The sequence below is a fragment of the Phyllobates terribilis genome, unplaced genomic scaffold (assembly GCF_046119375.1).
Source record: "Phyllobates terribilis strain yellow unplaced genomic scaffold, ASM4611937v1 Scaffold_25__1_contigs__length_18738178, whole genome shotgun sequence".
In the NCBI taxonomy this organism is placed as follows: Eukaryota; Metazoa; Chordata; class Amphibia; order Anura; family Dendrobatidae; genus Phyllobates; species Phyllobates terribilis.
This window is the reverse complement of record NW_027362785.1, coordinates 17,034,781-17,052,976: the sequence shown is the minus strand read 5'-3', so window position 1 is coordinate 17,052,976 and position 18,196 is coordinate 17,034,781. Positions and strand designations below refer to the sequence as shown.

The following is an 18,196-nucleotide window of genomic DNA, read 5'->3' as shown; positions in this document are numbered from 1 at the left end:
TTGAGCGTCGCGTTCTGGTGTTGTAGGATGCGTGTGGACATGGGACGCTGTGTCTCACTGATTTCTCTGCCCAGGGAAGATGGGACTCTGTCTTCCTTGGTTGCCAGGCAACGCAGGGTGCTTTTTGTCTGGTACTATGCAGTGGTGGGATGTTGTCCAGTCTTCTGTTGAAGCTAGCAGGGAGTGGCTGTTTGGGGATGATTGGGAGGTGATCAACACCTGATCATTAGGTGGGCTATATAATCCTGCTCCCTGCTCAGTGCTTTGCTGTTTATTGCAGTTCCTATGTGCAGTGGTGAGTGGTGCTAGCATCAGTCTTGCTATCTGTTCAGGGGTTTTCTCATTTTCTCCTCTGGTTTCACTTCCTGGGGTTTTTGCAGAGGTACTCACCTGGTTCGTGACTAGGCACCAGCCGCGTCATCAGATGCCAGCTGTCCGGCGACAGTGGGCCTGGGAAAGTCGTTCCATTTACTGGGAGCTGGGTGAAGAGTATTTATCATAGAATGGTAGAGTTGGAGGGGACCTCCTGGGTCATCTGGTCCAACCCCCTGATCAAAGCAGGATTCACTAAATCATCTCAGACAGATGTCTGTCCAGCCTCTGTGTGAAGACGTCCATTGAAGGGGAACTCACCACCTCTCGTGCCAGCCTGTTCCACTCATTAATCACCCTAACTGTCAAAAAGTTTTTTCTAATATCTAATCTGTGTCTCCTCCCATTTAGTTTCATCCCATTGCTTCTAGTCTTTCCTTGTGCAAATGAGAATAAAGATGATCCTTCTACAATGTGACAGCCCTTGAGATATTTGTAGACAGCTATTAAGTCTCCTCTCAGTCTTCTTTTTTGCAGCTAAACATTCCCAGATCCTGCAACCGTTCCTCATAGGACATGGTTTGCAGACCGGTCACCATTCTGGTCGCTCTTCTCTGAACTTGCTCCAGTTTGTCGATATCTTTTTTAAAATGTGCCCAAAACTGTACACAGTATCCAGATGAGGTCTGACCAAAGAGGAGTAAAGTCCAATAATGACTTCACGTGATCTAGACTGTATGCTCCTGTTACTACATCCCAGAACTGGGCACAGTATCCAGATGAGGTCTGACCAAAGAGGAGTAAAGACCGATAATGACTTCACGTGATCTAGACTGTATGCTTCTGTTAATACATCCCAGAATTGTATTTGCCTTTTTTGCTGCTGCATCACACTGTTGACTCATGTTCAGTCTATGATCTATTAGTATACCTAAGTCTTTTTCACATGTACTGTTGCTTAGCTCTATTCCTGTCCTCTATTCCTATTCTATTTCCGGCCCTCGAGGGCTCGCCTAGCTGGGCCGCTTGTGCCAAGTGCGTCTGTGGCAGCACATTTGCTGGTTTGGTGTCATTCTTGCTGGGTCCCTCTGCACAGCGCATAACACGTATGAAACAATGGCTCATGTCCAATGAACAATATGTCCGGCATAATTAAGAACAAATGCTGTGTCGTCATATTCCTTCCCCTTCTTAATTAGCCAGATGTGATAGGCTCCAATCATTCTTCTCCACTTGTCTGGGACAGTCCATTAGCATTTCTTTCACCACAGACATGAAGGTAAGAAGTTTCACCTTCATGAGAACGAAACTTTGCATCATCAAGTTTCCTCAAAGCATATTCCATGTCGTCCTTGCGAATAAACTTTACAATCCCTATTCCATCCTTGTGTAAATCCGAATAGCAGACATCTCCAGCTTCTCTCATGTGATCTTTCCGATCCTGCCAACTCCCCGATGGGGGAAGCCCTGAGACGAGGATTCTGTATTCAGTTTGCCGGGATGGGGGTCCATTCCTCCCGCGTGGTCCTCTATATCCTCCCCCTGATCTCTGGATTGACCTGGGAAACTCCACACGTAACCGACGAGAACCAAACTCATATCCATTGTGTCCAATCATGGCATCCTCCACATTCCGCGAATCCTGGAAGCTGATGAAGGCAAATGGTGTGGCACTGCTTCCCCTGCGATTCTTCAGCTAGATGGTACGTATCTGCCCGTACCAATGGAACAACTCCTCAAGCTTCTTCTCCCGTACATGAGCCGGTAAATTGCCCACATAATTGCACCCATCCCCAGAGCGCTGACCTCCAGTTTTGGGGGGACAATATCTGGGCTGACCAGGGTGATAGGAGACCCAGTGTCCAGAAGTCCCTGGGCCTCCTCCCTGATGTCATTTACCTCCCCCAGGACACATTCCTTCATGGTAACAGTCATTGCTACCTCTCGGCTGACGCAATGTGAACCGGTCCTTGGCTTCGGGTTACGACATTGGCCCAGGGGCACACCAACCCTGCTCCCAGATTGCTTCCCAGCAACACATCTACTGGTAGGTGCCGCACTACTCCTACATCCACCATTCCATGACTGTGACCCCAGTCTAAATGTAGTCGGGCCCTCCGAATGTTCAGAGATTCTTCTCCGACTACGTTCACTAACATATGGCTGCTGGGAACAATACATTGGTCCGGTACTAAATGTTCTTTGATCAATGTGACTGAGGCTCAAGAGTCACGGAGTCCCGGAGCCTCCACGCCCTCTACCCAGACCAGCTGCAGATGCTGGTTCATGGTCGCTGAGGTGTCCCATCTAGTCCGGGACATGTATGCCTATTCCGGTTGGGGTAGAGGGATCCTCTTTAACCAAGCATTCCAGCCCAATTGCAGCACAGTGTTCACCGGTTGGGGATGCGGAAGATGTGGGCTAAAACGTTCCTGGCAGTCTTTGGCAAAGTGTCCTATGCCTCCACAGTTATGGCGGCTTAACCCCTTCGCCCAGACGCGGGCCATACTTGGGGGCTTGGGAAACCTTCCCCTCTTTGTAAAGTCCGAAATCCCCACAGTTCCTCCTCTCGACGGTACATGGGTTTCACTGGCCTTCCTGTAAGCCCCAGTTCCCAACTCTCTGGGGCTGTACTTACACCTAGAGGTCAATTGGCAGACCAATCATCAGCCAATCTTGCTGCTTCATCCAGGCTGAGTGGTTTTCTATCCGCCACCTATTCTTGTAAGTCAGCTGGGAGCTTGGACATAAATTGTTCCAGTATGATTATATCCATTACATGTTCTGCTTCCCGAGTCTCAGTCCTTCTATCCACCGAGTGCATGCCGTACGTAGTGTGTTGGCAAACTCCCAAAGCACGTGTGCAGTGGGCTTGTCAGTCTCCCGAAACTTCCTCCGGTAAGATTCAGGCGTGACGGCATACCTCTCTAATAATGCACTGCAAATGGTAGAGTAACATCTCTGATCCCCAGAAGACAAGTTATTAAAAGCTTCTCTTGCTTGTCCGGTCAGGCCAACACTCAAATATCTGGCCCGGTCACTGATAGACACCTCATGCAGCAGGCCGAGGTGCTCAACTAACCGGAGATGTTCATCAATATACGGGGTGTCTTCATTGAACTCTGGTATATCCCGATACCTTAAAGATGTGGGCACCTCTCCTGTTATCTACTGTCATGTGTTCTGGGATGGGTGGAGGTACGGCTACATGCACACCAAGATATTTGCTTACCACTGCTGCCCGTTTTATTTTCGTGGCCCGCTCTCCTAGCATGGTCAGCATCCGCCTCAATGCAGTTGGTCAATCCTCCGCCATCTGGATGACAGCCTTTGGCTGTTGTCCCTCCACAGAGCTGCCCTCCTCCATGTCTGAACTGACCTCCTCCTGTGGTTGTTCACAGTCCCAGTCGGCAAAGCGTTGTATTAGGGTCGCCCGGTTGCCATCTCTCAACCACTCTTGCTCTCTCCCAGAGCAAAGGACTCACAGCTACTCCCTCTTGAGCCTCTTGTAGATGGAGTCTGCCTTTTCTTCTGTCACCGCTCTGGTATGCTGTCTAGATATAGGTGATCCCACTGCTGCCACCACTTGTGAAGATCTGAGGTTGTGGGTTGTAATAATCACCTAGGCAGGTTAATGATGCAACTGTTTTTTATTCCTTACGTCCATGGTCTTACAGAAACTCCGGGTAGATGGCCACAATGCAATGTCCCCAGTCCACAAGATCCCATCATGGGGCCGATAGTTCCACTGCCCCTGTACCAGGCAACTTTTTCTTAGGGTTAGTCTATAGTCACAGTCCATTCTCCTCCAGACGACGGATACCACGACCGTAGCACGTGCATCCAGCTTCAGCCGGCAATAACATGTAGTACAGTCCAAGCAACTATTCAAGATGTTGCAAATGACAGTCTCACCCTTCCAATGGCTCGCCGGGCATTAGAACCTCTGCAACTTTGGGGCATCCAGGGCCAACTACTCCAACCAGCAGCTCCCCACTTTTGCCGGGCACCCACAAAGAGGAGGTAGTGGCAAGCTTAGGAGGCTGACTGAGCAAAGAGAGGTACATGGCCAGGTGACCTGATTGTCCCAACCTTTGTTCTCCAAATTGTCACGGGTGTGTCAGGTTTGAGAGACAGTCATTCTGGATCCGGCTGTAGAAGGTCGCTGCGCTTGGCCTTGCAGACCCCTTCTTGATCCTTTCATCATCCCTTCCTCTCTAGGACCCATCGGTGATCTCCACCTTCTGCTATTAATTAACACACCCTTGCTGGATCTTTAAATACACTCTGTTTCTCCAGAGAATCACTGGTGATAGAGTATATTCCTCTGTTCAGGTCTGGAGTTCTAGCAGTCAGCTAGATTCTTCTTGGAGTTCCTTTGTGGATTGCAGTCTCTCTGCTGTGTTCTCAAAGCCAAGTGTATCCCTTTTATTATTATTATTTATTATTATAGCGCCATTTATTCCATGGCACTTTACATGTGAAAAAGGGGTATACATAGCGAAAACAATTACAATAATCTTGAACAAAACGTGACGGCGACTGGTACAGGAGGAGCGAGGACCCGGCCCGCGAGGGCTCACAGTCTACAAGGGATGGATGAGGATACAGTAGGTGAGGGTAGGGCTGGTCGTACAGCAGTATGGTGGAGCGAGGACCCTGCCCGCGAGGGCTCACATTTTACAAGGGATGGGTGAGGATACAGTAGGTGAGGGTAGGGCTGGTCGTACAGCAGTATGGTGGAGCGAGGACCGTGCCCGCGAGGGCTCACAGTCTACAAGGGATGGGTGAGGATACAGTAGGTGAGGGTAGAGCTGGTCGTGCAGCGGTATGGTGGAGCGAGGACCCTGCCCGCGAGGGCTCACAGTCTACAAGGGATGGGTGAGGATACAGTAGGTGAGGGTAGAGCTGGTCGTGCAGCGGTATGGTGAAGAGAGGACCCGGCCCGCGAGGGCTCACAGTCTACAAGGGATGGGTGAGGATACAGTAGATGAGGGTAGAGCTGGTCGTGCAGCGGTATGGTGGAGCGAGGACCCTGCCCCCGAGGGCTCACAGTCTACAGGGGATGGGTGAGGATACAGTAGGTGAGGGTAGAGCTGGTCGTGCAGCGGTATGGTGGAGCGGTGGTTACTGCAGGATGTAGGCTTGTCGGAAGAGGTGGGTCTTCAGGTTACTTTTGAAGGTTTCCACGGTCGGCGAGAGTCTGATGTGTTGGGGTAGAGAGTTCCAGAGTAGGGGGGATGCACGGGAGAAATCTTTTATGAGATTGTGGGAGGAGAAGATAAAAGGGGAGTAGAGAAGGAGATCTTGTGAGGATCGGAGGTTGTCTGTTTCCCTTGTTTGTCTTTAGGTGCAGTGGGGCTGACTAATGCTCACCCCTCCCGCTCCCTACCTAGGGCCTAGCTCTAGGGTCAGCCAGGGCTAAGGTTTCCAGCTCGGTGATAGGTGCTGAACTTATTTAGGGACGATAGGGGAGTCAGGGTGTTGTTAGATCTGCCTAAGGGTCTCCACTCTCCATTTACCTAGTTGCTGGGCTTCCCCCCTTTTCCCATAGTCGTACGCTGGGTCCTTCCCATACCTAGCATGACACAAACATGTCCGTGTGTTTAGTGAAGGGCAGTGGAGCATATCTGTATTCCACCAATTGGAGCCATAGTTCCTCTCCTTGGCTGATATCCTGTAGAGTCTCTCTGCAGAGGGAGCCAGAGACTTTATACCAACAACTCTCATTCAGGACATTCTCCCACAGGATTGGGGGAAGGTAATTCACCATTGTTTGACTGTTCAATTAACCCGCATCTTTGTCCTTCAAGTGGTGCCGATTAGTAAACCTCAGGGGGCTGTTACAATATGAAATCAGCAGGCATTCCCCAGTTTAACATACAAGAGTCAACATACAGGCTCATATTAAACAACGGCTCATGTCCAATTACTTACTGAACAATAAGTCTAGCATAATTAAGAATAAACGCTGTGTCGTCAGAGAGCGTGACAAGCCAGGTCTGGCATGCCACTAAGATGAGACTTAAACACTTTGCATGCTCTTCTGGGAAATTAAATATGCAAATTGTCTCTTCAGAGTCTTCAGAGAGGAAGAGCACTTGAACTCTAGTGCTACCTATTGGAAGAAGCTATCCTACAAGTCAATATCGACCCTTTAACGAGTCTTGCAATATGACTTAGGATAAAAGTAAAACCAGAATCCCAATTTGCAGAAACGGTATTTTGGCATATTGCCCCTCATCAGTGCAAAGTATGAGATCTGATTTGGTTAGGTGAGAGGCTAAGACTGGGATCTAAGGGCCTTTGTAGTAACTCACTTGGGAAAATAGGGTATACACTAAAAAACTGCAACTGACCCTACCGGCTCCTGTACAGACAAGATATCTTGACACCGCAGTCCCTAGTGGTGCCTTGCAGGTGCAGAGATAGCCCTAACCACAGACTAAGAGATGGCAACTTGGACCTAACTGCCTAAATGGCTGTCGAGTTGCTTCAGGTTCCTCCTAAAGAACCGGAGGGCAGAGCAGAGTGTGAATTACCTACAAGAGAAGTGTGCTGAACAAAGGAAAGATCTCAGAGTGAGTAAAGTAAATAACAAAATACCAAACAAAGAATAAAGCAAGTACTGTTAACAGACATACTGACTACTTCCTAATGATAAACAAAACATAGGAGCAAAGTATAGCAAAGAAACAGCAAAGCAAAAACCCTTTGCTGGAAACTTACAGACTGGCTCAAACATCAATAAAAGAAGATCCAAATAAATCTATCACCAGCAGGAAATGCCAGCTGGGGAACAAAATATAAAGCTGCACCCAAAAGATGATAGGCAGACAAATTAAAACATCTGTGTTAAGCTAGACAGACTGTAGCCAGAGTAGCCAAACCCAAACACCCAGAGAAAAGGTGTGTCTCCTGTGGCTCGGCAGAAAGAGAAGCTGACCACAGAACACAAGCTAAAGGTATTGAATCCAGAACCATGACATGTATATACCATATGCTCACTGTTAGTTTCCCAATTACTGGCCTAGTAGTGCAAGTCGCCCTGTCCATCACTCTTCATTCAATTGTGTAATTACTCTGACGATTGGAGGCAGCAGAGTTACGTTCCCCTGACAAACTGGTGGCAGCAGTGGGATCTGGGTGATCTCTCCGGTGTTATCTGTGACAAACTGGTGGCTGTGGTGGGATCTGGGTGATCTCTCCAGTGGTATCCTTGACAATTGGCGGCAGTGGGGGGATATTACAGAGCATTAGTGATCTGGTTCGAGCAATCATTCCCGTCACTAAAAACTGGCATGGTCCCTGCAAGGATTCTGTTCAGCGTTTTGAGGATCAGACTCAGTGTTTTTACTTTTTACCTGGGACAATACTGTACGTGTAGCAGTTATATCCTCCCTTCTCTTGTTTTTATAGTCTGTCTGTTATTTGGCAATCATGGTTACAGTTGGAGAGGTCTGGTACAATCAGCTGAAGAAGGACCTTCTTACTACTGTCTATATGGTCAAACAGATTGACTCCACTGGCAAAAACAGGTAGCAGATGATCATTGCGCCGGTGCAACATGACGCAGAGCAAGTCCGTCACCCATGCCCTGATGAAGGGGAGACCAGCCAAGGCATTGATGGCGCTGCTGCAGAGGTCCCACCTGTAGATGCAAGCTTCATCTGCAACCAGTATAGCATGGACCTGCACCTGCAGATGGCCATACTGCCACTCGACGCAGACGATCGAGATGGACAACTGTTTCAGCAATACCAAGAGCGAGCCGAGCGATAGGCCAAGCAAAAGGCTGCTGATCGTCAAGCCGAGCAAAAGGCAGAAAAAGCTGAGTGCCAGGCTGATGCCGAGCAAGATCACCAGCTCTGGAGGTGTTCACCTTTTTCCCTTGAGATCAAGACTGAGACTATGAGGTTATCAAACAGGCCCTGATAATGAAGTACCAGCTGACTCCGGAGGTTTACCGCAAAAAGTTCTGGGTCCTCCAATGTGGACCTCACGACAGTTACAGTGATGTGGTGGACGGGCTCAGAACCGACTTTAAGCAGTGGGTCCAGGGACTGTCAGTCACCACTTTCGAGAAACTGAAGGACCTGATGGTGAAGGACCAATTTTTTCATCTTTTGCCCTGTGGAGATGTGACAGTTCGTGATTGACTGAGAGCCAAAGGAGGCTGCCAAGGCTGCACAGATTGCAGATACCTATGAGGCCAACCATACACCTGAGGTGCAGAAGTCAGCCGTCACCAGCTGGAAAGGGGGTAAGCCGACATCCACTGCCCCTTCTAAGTTGTCCTCGGGGGGGTCTCGTCCCATCTTCCAGCACCCGGCTTGCATCTGACTCCCGCCGGTGCTATATCTACAACCGGACTGTTCACATCAGCCTCACCTACACGCAGAGGCAAAAGAAGAAGTCCCCATCCAGAGGCCTAGTGCAGCTGTTCTTTTTATGGGTGGTGTGATTGGGAGGGCAGACAGTTACTGTGGACGACACCATCACTGTGGGGCTCAAGGACATCGGCGCAGAATGAACTCTCATCCACCCTGAATTGGTGTCCCCTGAAGATCTTATCCCTGAGAAGACTATGATTGTCATCGGGATTGGGGATGTCCACTGAACTTTGCCGATGGTCTGGATTTTCATTTACTGGAGTGCCGGGAGGGCGTTGAAGGAAGTAGGGGTGTCCGAGAAGCTCCCCACCAATGTTTTGTTGGGAACTGATCTGGGACGGTTGGTTTGCTCAATATACGGTACTTCATGTGATTCCGATGTTGATAATGTGGACATCAATGTTATGCCTGATGATAATGTGCCTCATTGTATAGGTGAGCTCAGCCATGTCATGCTGCGTGGTGATGTTGCTGAGGATCCTAAAAGGAGCCAGCATCAGTGCAAAGTGTGATGGGGACAGGCGCTTGGATCATGGAGCAGGTGGTCTCGTGCAGCTGACCAGTGTCACGATGGACTGTGACATGGCTGGTGGTAGCTGCCCCATGATTAGCACTGCTCCTGAGGTATTAGGGGAGGATGGGAAAGTAGTACCCACAGCCTCTTCAGGATTAGGAGAAGGTGTTATTCCCCGGGGAGGCAGCCTATGTAGCCAATGTCATCCACAGTTGAGAGTGTCCAGAACGCAGATAACGCGCTTCCTTCTGGACCCACATCACCTAGCGGGAAAACCAAACCACTTACGGACCCAGAGCACTTCCCAGAGGGGTCCAGTGAGGTTGGGGCCTTAACGTTGCTTCTGGTTGCCTCTACCCAGGAGTTCCAGGCGGCTCTGCACTCAGATACCCATCTAGAGACGGTGAAGGACCTCTCAGAGAAGCCCATCTCTGAGTCCGATAAGGAGAGGGTATTCTGGGACTAGGGGAGGTTGTACTGGGAGATGGTTCCGGGTAACTCAAAACAGGAGTGGCTGAGGGAAAGACAGCTGGTCGTGCCCTATCAGTTTAGGGAGGAGTTGTTGTGGGTTGCCCATGAGATTCCGCTATCTGGACACTTGGGGGTCAGCAAAACCAAGGCCCGGCTGTCCCACCACTTCAATTGGCCCAAAATGGGAACAGATGTTGCCAACTACTGTCGCTCCTATATCACGTGTCATGGAGTGGGGAAGTCGGGGCGTGCGCCCAAGGCTCCCCTGATCCCTTTGGCAGTGATAGAGGAGCCGTTCCAGGGGGTTGCTGTGGACATCATTGGCCCGCTGGCCATCCCCAGCAGCTGTGGAAAACCGTTCATCCTTACAATGGTAGACTATGCCACCCGGTACCCGAAGGCAGAAGCTCTGTCCTTACTTAGGGCCGATAAGGTGGCAGGTGCCCTTTTGGCCATTTTTTCGCGAGTAGGATTTCCCAGGGAGATGCTTACCAACCAGGGGACCCAGTTCATGTCTCAGTTAATGGAAGTCCTCTGTAAGAAAGTGCAGGTGCAGCACCTGGTAACAAGTTTGTATCACCCACAGACCAATGGTTTGTGTGAACGATTCAATGGTACCCTTAATCAGATGCTTAAGATGCTGGTTGAGTCCCATGGGCATAACTAGGAGCGGTACCCCCCCACCTGCTCTTTGCTTACAGAGGTACCACAGGCCTCAACGGGGTTCTCCTCCTTTGAGCTCCTCTATGGCAGACGAGTCCTGGGACCCCTTGGTCTGGTAAGAGAATCCTGGGAAGGGGAACTGAACTCACCTGAAGTGTCCATCATAGAGTATGTCATGCGGCTCCGTGACAAAATGCAGGCAATGAGGCAGCTGGTGCATGAGAATATGGTGCAGGCCCAGGCCAGCCAGAAGCTGTGGTACGACCGGAACGCCCGGGAGCAGGTGTGCGAAGTGGGTCAGAAGGTGTGGGTCCTAGTCCCAATGACCCAGAACAAGCTTCAGGAGGCCTGGGAAGGTCCATACCTCATACATCAGTGCCTCAATGACATGAATTACATGTTCACCATTGACCATGCCAGGAAGAGGCAGAAGGTCTTCCAAGCCAACATGATGCAAGCTCATCATGACAGGGAGGCCTGTGCCCTTCCTGTGTGTAGCCTTCCCGCCAAGGGCGAGACAGAAGTCCCGGTGGATTTGCTAGCAGCAGCCCAGGACGGAGGGTCTTGCGGAAGCTGCATCCCTATCTATACGGGCGCAACGTCACCATAGTGACTAACCACAACCCTCTCAGGTGGCTGCATCAGGTGGCCAGTGACAATGGTAAACTACTGCGGTGGAGCCTGGCTCTACAGCAGTACGATTTTACCATTCAGCACAAGAGGGGTAGCGAACATGGCAACGCTGACAGGCTGTCCCGCCAGGAGGATGATCTGTAAGTCAGCCTCCTGTGGCATCTCATAGATATCATAGAGAAAAATTAAAATCCATACAGAGTGTACATATCCGCCTCACATTGGACCTGAGGGACTAATTATAACTGAGGAAGAGAAAAACTAATTAAAACAGATGAAGTAAGAAAGAGATCTGATACTTTGACCTCAATTGAAGCAGGGGCCCCCTGCAGTGACCATATAATTACAGGAGGAAGATTTACTAGAAAGAAGACATCAAGTCTGACATTAGAAGAGGGGAAATTCACTTGCAAACCACAGAGCTTCCTCTGTTCAAATAATCTTTCGTAGACGTTTCGACGTCAGTGATCAGTGATGAATATTGGGGTTTGCATTGATCCAATAATTATGGAAGATATATTTTCGGTGTCGTAGTGAACAGACCCAACATAACGCATTCACTCACATCATTGTAAGGCCACTCTAAGCCCTCCAATTAATCCATCAGATGGATGCTGCTATACAGGCCATGTTTGATTCCTATAAAAACGTAAAATCACGATAAGAAACATGACGACAATATCTACCGCCTGGGACCCCCAGGGGCCAAGATATCCTGTAAGTTGGGGATCTCATAAAATTCTGTTAGACCTAACACATCCCACAATCAGTCACCATATGAGCTCACCAAGGGAAAGTATGTGGGTGTAACCTTGAGCTCATAAAAAGAAGTATTTGGCTTTGGGTCATTCGTCAGTCCTTGGAAGGTGCAGCTTACTGTGGTTCTGTCTGTTTTCCTAAGGAGCACCTCCCTCCGCTAAGCTCTGAGCCACTTCTGTGACATCAAGTGTCAGGGAAATATTGAGAAAAATTTAAAATCTTTTCTTCTCCCCTGTCATATATATTGAGGATTCTTTCCTGCTTCCCCTGAAGCCCTTCTCAGCCCTCCCCTATTGTATTTGTCCAGAGATGACAATCTACAGTGTCTCCCTGCAAATTATCACTTATAGCCAAAATAGCTTACACAAACAAATGCCAGCCAAGAAGTCTTACAACCTAATTAAAATGCGAGCATCTTTCTCCCTGGCAGACACAGGGGGTGATTAGCTGCAGGATTGCAATAATTTGCATGTAACTGTTGAAGCTGCTACCTGAGCTTCAAAAGAAAATCTATAAACACGCCGACTCTGATAAAAAATATGAAATAACTAAAGTTCCATAACTCTGATCATAATGGGACCTATATTTTTAGTGGCAGTGTGAGCCGAGGAGCGATATGCTAATTTTTTTTTAGCCGAAAACCCCTCTGTGGAGCTGTAGCGCAAAAGCACCAGAATAATAGACCACAACGGCGTGATGCTTGGTCTCTAAATGAAGGTAAAATCATAATAGAAAACATGGTACCACGCTTGGGCTTCTGGGATCAACCAGCGCTAAGTTAGCCAAAAAAAAAGATTTTTAATACAAACATGAAGGGTGGAGCCCCAGCCCCTGTGATGTCGGCACAAGGGGGTGTGGACAGGTCCCTCCCTCAAGCATAAAATAGTTTGCTGAGGTTGGAGCAGTACTCATTGCAGGGAGCATATGTATCATAAGCAAGGGGTCCCGTTCCGCCGAACAGTCATAAGGATATCTCCCGTCCGGCTATATTGAATCGTCGCAGCGATATTTATAGAGTAAGTTTCTCCTTTAATCCTTATTATTTTGTGTAACTGCATATGTATTTTAATGTCTCCTTTGTAAAATCCTTGTATATATTTTTCATAAACACTGCCTCCCGTTTGGATTAAATATAAAATTTAATAGTTCTGTTTCTTTTGTCCTGTAATCGTTCCCTTCCTCGAAGCCATACGCTACTACAACGCAGGCGTTCACCCAGGCCTGTATTATATTTCAAACCTGGACGGTGGTGGCAGCGAATAATATTAAAAATCGGGCTATCGTGAAGCTGACAGTGACCGTATGGAGGGCGTAAACACATATTCCATGCATTGGAATCCCGAGCTGTGATGCCATACGCTCGATGGTCACTTGCCGATACCTAAGTAGAGAGTAGTCTGGATTATGTGCTCGCGATTCCGGTCAAAATCCGTGACACAATGACGGTCGGCCTGTATAAACGATTGGTGGAGGCAGCGAGTTGTTCCTTGAGTTATTGCGTAGATTGACATTGACAGTACCAGGGTATATATATATATTCCATGTCTTGGAATCGGATGTGTATATACCATCCGCTCACTGTGAGTTCCCCAATAACTGGCCTAGTAGTGGAAGCTGCCGCGGTCTTGTCAATCACTCATCAGAAAATTGCATAATGGTCCTGATGACTGGAGGCAGTGGAGTGTCATGGGTGTGTCAGATGTGACAGTCACTCTGGATCCGGCTGTAGAAGGTCACTGCGCTTGGCATTGCAGATGCCTTCTTGATCCCTCTGTAGTATAGTTATATCCTTCTCCCTTTAGGACCCAGCAGTGACCTTCACCTTCTGCTGCTGATTGACACACCCTTGCTTGGAAGAGAAATACTCTCAGTTTCTCCAGAGAGTTTCCGGTGATACTTCTATGTACCTCTGTGAAGGCTTGGAGCACTAGCAGTTGGCTAGTCTTGTCTTTGGTGCCCTTGGAGGACAGATGGCGTTATCTCTCTGGTGTCTGCTCAAGCTAAGTATATCCCCTTTGTTTACCTTGTTGTCTTTAGTTTGTAGTGTGGCCTGACTAGTGCTCACCCCATCCTCTCCCTATCTAGGGCCTAGCTCTAGGGACATTCAGGGCTTAGGTTCCTGCTTGGCAATAGGTGCAGAACCTATATAAGGACGACAGGGTAGGCAGGGTGATATCAGATCTGCCTAGGGGTCTCCACTCCCCCTTTCCCTAGTTGTTGGGCTCCTTTCCCCTCTTCCCGTCGTTGTACACTTATTCCTTCTCTCACCTTGCGTGACACGGAGTTGCGTCCCCTTAAACTGCTGGCTGTGATGAGATCTGTAGGATCTCTCCGGTTTCATCTGTGACAAAGTTGTAACAGTGGTGGAGTCTGTCGACCCCCCTGGCTGTTATTCTTGACAGGAGGAAAAAGGATTCTGGGGGGAGGAGGAGGAGGACAGAGGGGTCTGGAGGGAGGAGGAAGATGGAGGAGCTTGGAAGAAGGAGGAGGACAGAGGAGTCTGGAGGGAAGAGAAGGAGGACAGAGGGGTCTGGAGGGAGGAGGAAGATGGAGGAGTTTGGAAGAAGGAGGAGGACAGAGGAGTCTGGAGGGAGGAGAAGGAGGACAGAGGGGTCTGGGGGGAGGAGAAGGAGGACAGAGGGGTTTGGAGGGAGGAGAAGTAGGACAGAGGAGTTTGGGAAGAGGAGGAGGAAGACAGAGGAGTCTGGAGAGTGGAGGAGGACAGTCGAGTCTGGAGGGAGGAGGAGGACAGAGGAGCCTGGAGCGAGTAGGACAGAGAAGTCTGGAGGAAGATGGAGGGAAGGAGGAGGACAGAGGAGACTAGAGGAGGATGGAGGGAAGGAGGAAGACAGAGGAGTCTAGAGGAGGATAGAGAGAGGAGGAGGACAGAGGAGTTTGGAGGGAGGAGAAGAAGAACAGAGGTCTGGGGGAAGGATGAAGACGGAGAAGTTTGGAAGAAGGAGGAGGACAGAGGGTTCTGGAGGGAGGAGGATGATAACAGGGGGGTCTGGGGAAAGGAGAAAGATGGATGAGTTTGGAAGGAGGAGGACAGAAGTGTCTGGGGGAAGGAGGAAGACGGAAGAGTTTGGAAGAAGGAGGAGGAGGACTGAGGGTTCTGGAGGGAGGAGGAGGAAAAAGAGGTCTGGAGAGAGGAGGAAGATGGAGGAGTTTGGAGGGACACAGAGACCATGATGGACAGGTCTAGGAGATTTGCCCATCCTTAACCCTGTGGTTGCTGGAGCATGGGTGTTGGCACCTCCCCGCCCCTCTTGGTAATGCTGTGTGACGGGTGTTACATGCTGCACAGCTCTGGGGAGTCAGGGGCGCAGCGTACAGTGGTGGCAGGGAGGACAGCGGTCAGTGGGGTGGTTAGTGGGGTTCAGTCACGTGACACTTACCTTTAATGGCCAGCACCCCCTGACAGAAGTCCTTGAATGTGATTCGTCCCAGGTCATGAGGGTCTAAGTATTGTACAAGTTTTCCCACCTGAGAAGAAAATGTGACAATATATAGAAGTGACCGGAGGAGGGGGCGATATAAGGACTCTCCTCCCCCCGTAACATTATAAGATGATTATGGGACACTGGTGTAAGATATAACAAGGCCATTTCACAACTCTGCACATCACTCTCTGTACACAGGATGCCCTACACTGGGGGTCCCTATGATAACACTGGGGGGCAATAGTGGTTCTTATTACAGAGACCAGATGAATATGGATTCTATTGACAGCGTCAATCAGAAAAAACAGGAGCGACCCCACAAGTCAATGTCTGCCACTTTACCGAGACAAAAACAGTGGTACTGTGCGGTGTATACTGATATAATATGAGGAGTGGTACTGTGCGGTGTGTACTGTTATAATATGAGGACTGGTAATGTGCGGTGTGTACTGATAAAATCCTTCCTCCTTAGTTAGGGTTATCCTTCCTCCTTAGTTGGGATAATCCTTCCTCCATAGTTGGGATAATCCTTCCTACATAGTTATGATTATCCTTCCTCCTTAGTTGGGGTTATCCTTCTTCCTTAGTTAGTTGGGGTTATCCTTCCTCCTTAGTTATGGTTATCCTTCCTCCTTAGTCAGGGTTTTCTTTCCTCCTTAGTTGGAGTTATCCTTTCTCCTTAGTTGGGGTTATCTTTCCTCCTTTGTTGGGGTTATCCTTCCTCCTTAGTTAGTTGGGGTTATCCTTCCTCCTTAGTTGGGGTTTATTCTTCCTCCTTAGTTGGGATAATCCTTCCTCCATAGTTGTGATTATCCTTCCTCCTTAGTTGGGGTTATCCTTCTTCCTTAGTTAGTTGGGGTTATCCTTCCTCCTTAGTTATGGTTATCCTTCCTCCTTAGTTAGGGTTGTCTTTCCTCCTTAGTTGGAGTTATCCTTCCTCCTTAGTTGGGGTTATCTTTCCTCCTTAGTTGGGGTTATCCTTCCTCCTTAGTTAGTTGGGGTTATCCTTCCTCCTTAGTTGGGGTTATCCTTCCTCCTTAGTTAGTTGGAGTTATCCTCCCTCTTTAGTTAGTTGGGTTATCCTTCCTCCTTAGTTAGTTGGGGTTATCCTTCCTCCTTAGTTAGTTGGGGTTATCCTTCCTCCTTAGTTAGTTGGGGTTATCCTTCCTCTTTAGGGTTATCATTCCTCCTTAGTTAGTTGGGGTTATCCTTCTTCCTTAGTTAGGGTTATCCTTCCTCCTTAGTTGGGGTTATCCTTCCTCCTTAGTTGGGGTTACCCTTCCTCCTTAGTTAGTTGGGGTTATCCTTCCTCCTTAGTTGGGGTTTTCCTTCCTCCTTAGTTAGTTGGGGTTATCCTTCCTCCTTAGATAGGGTTATCCTTCCTCCTTAATTAGTTGGGGTTATTCTTCCTCCCTAGTTGGGGTAATCCTTCCTCCTTAGTTGGGGTTATCCTTCCTCCTTAGTTAGTTGGGGGTTATCCTTCCTCCTTAGTTGGGGTTATCCTTCCTCCTTAGTTAGGGTTATCCTTCCTCCTTAGTTAGTTGGGGTTATCCTTCCTCCTTAGTTGGGGTTATCCTTCCTCCTTGTTTGGGGTAATCCTTCCTCCTTAGTTAGTTGGGGTTATCCTTCCTCCTTAGTTGGGGTTATCCTTCCTCCTTAGTTAGTTGGGGTTATCGTTCCTCATTATCCTTCCTCCTTAGTTAGTTTGGGTTATCCTTCCTCATTAGTTAGGGTTATCCTTCCTCCTTAGTTAGGGTTATCCTCCTTCTTCAGTGAGAGAAATCCTTCCTCCCTAGTTGGGGCTATCTTTCTTCCATAGTTAATGCTATCCTTCCTCCTTAGCTAGGGTTATCCTTCCTCCTCAGGGTTATCCTTCCTCCTTAGTTGGGGTTATGCTTCCTCCTTACTTAGTTAGGGTTATCCTTCATCCTTAGTTAGAGTTATCCTTCCTCCTTAGTTAGGGTTATCCTTCCTCCTGAGTTGGAATTATCCTTCCTGCTTAGTTGGGGTTATCCTTACTCCTATGTTAGTTGGGGTTATCCTTCATCCTTAGTTAGGGTTATCCTTCCTCCTTAGTTGGAGTTATCCTTCCTCCTTAGTTGGGGTTATATTTCCTCCTTAGTTGGGGTTACCTTCCTCCATAGTTAGTTGGTGTTATCCTTCCTCCTTAGTTAGTTGGGGTTATCCTTCCTCCTTAGTTATCGTTATCCTTCCTCCTTAGTTAGGGTTGTCTTTCCTCCTTAGTTGGAGTTATCCTTCCTCCTTAGTTGGGGTTATCTTTCCTCCTTAGTTGGGGTTATCCTTCCTCCTTAGTTAGTTGGGGTTATCCTTCCTCCTTAGTTGGGGTTATCCTTCCTCCTTAGTTAGTTGGAGTTATCCTTCCTCTTTAGTTAGTTGGGTTATCCTTCCTCCTTAGTTAGTTGGGGTTATCCTTCCTCCTTAGTTAGTTGGGGTAATCCTTCCTCCTTAGTTAGTTGGGGTTATCCTTCCTCTTTAGAGTTATCATTCCTCCTTAGTTAGTTGGGGTTATCCTTCTTCCTTAGTTAGGGTTATCCTTCCTCCTTAGTTGGGGTTATCCTTCCTCCTTAGTTGGGGTTACCCTTCCTCCTTAGTTAGTTGGGGTTATCCTTCCTCCTTAGTTGGGGTTTTCCTTCCTCCTTAGTTAGTTGGGGTTATCCTTCCTCCTTAGATGGGGTTATCCTTCCTCCTTAATTAGTTGGGGTTATTCTTCCTCCCTAGTTGGGGTAATCCTTCCTCCTTAGTTGGGGTTATCCTTCCTCCTTAGTTAGTTGGGGGTTATCCTTCCTCCTTAGTTGGGGTTATCCTTCCTCCTTAGTTAGGGTTATCCTTCCTCCTTAGTTAGTTGGGGTTATCCTTCCTCCTTAGTTGGGGTTATCCTTCCTCCTTGTTTGGGGTAATCCTTCCTCCTTAGTTAGTTGGGGTTATCCTTCCTCCTTAGTTGGGGTTATCCTTCCTCCTTAGTTAGTTGGGGTTATCCTTCCTCATTA

At 48.6% G+C, this 18,196-nt stretch overlaps 1 protein-coding gene and 1 pseudogene across 3 annotated transcripts in view; both read right to left on the bottom strand.

The window, feature by feature from the left end:
* The window catches only part of RAB11FIP4 (RAB11 family interacting protein 4), a 46,817-nt gene that overhangs the window by 26,505 nt on the left and 2,116 nt on the right, over positions 1 to 18,196 (bottom strand). For 2 of the 3 annotated variants that reach the window (XR_012253144.1, XM_073660373.1), the window contains exon 2: positions 15,144 to 15,231. The exons of the other annotated variant lie outside the window; for it this stretch is intronic. Coding sequence is in view for 1 of the 2 variants with exons in the window: in XM_073660373.1 (XP_073516474.1) it covers positions 15,144 to 15,231 (88 nt within the window). In the remaining variant the exon portion in view is untranslated. The remainder of the gene's footprint in view (positions 1 to 15,143; positions 15,232 to 18,196) is intronic. 3 annotated transcript variants of the gene reach the window in all.
* Positions 161 to 3,979, bottom strand: LOC141176435 (serine/arginine-rich splicing factor 9 pseudogene; annotated as a pseudogene).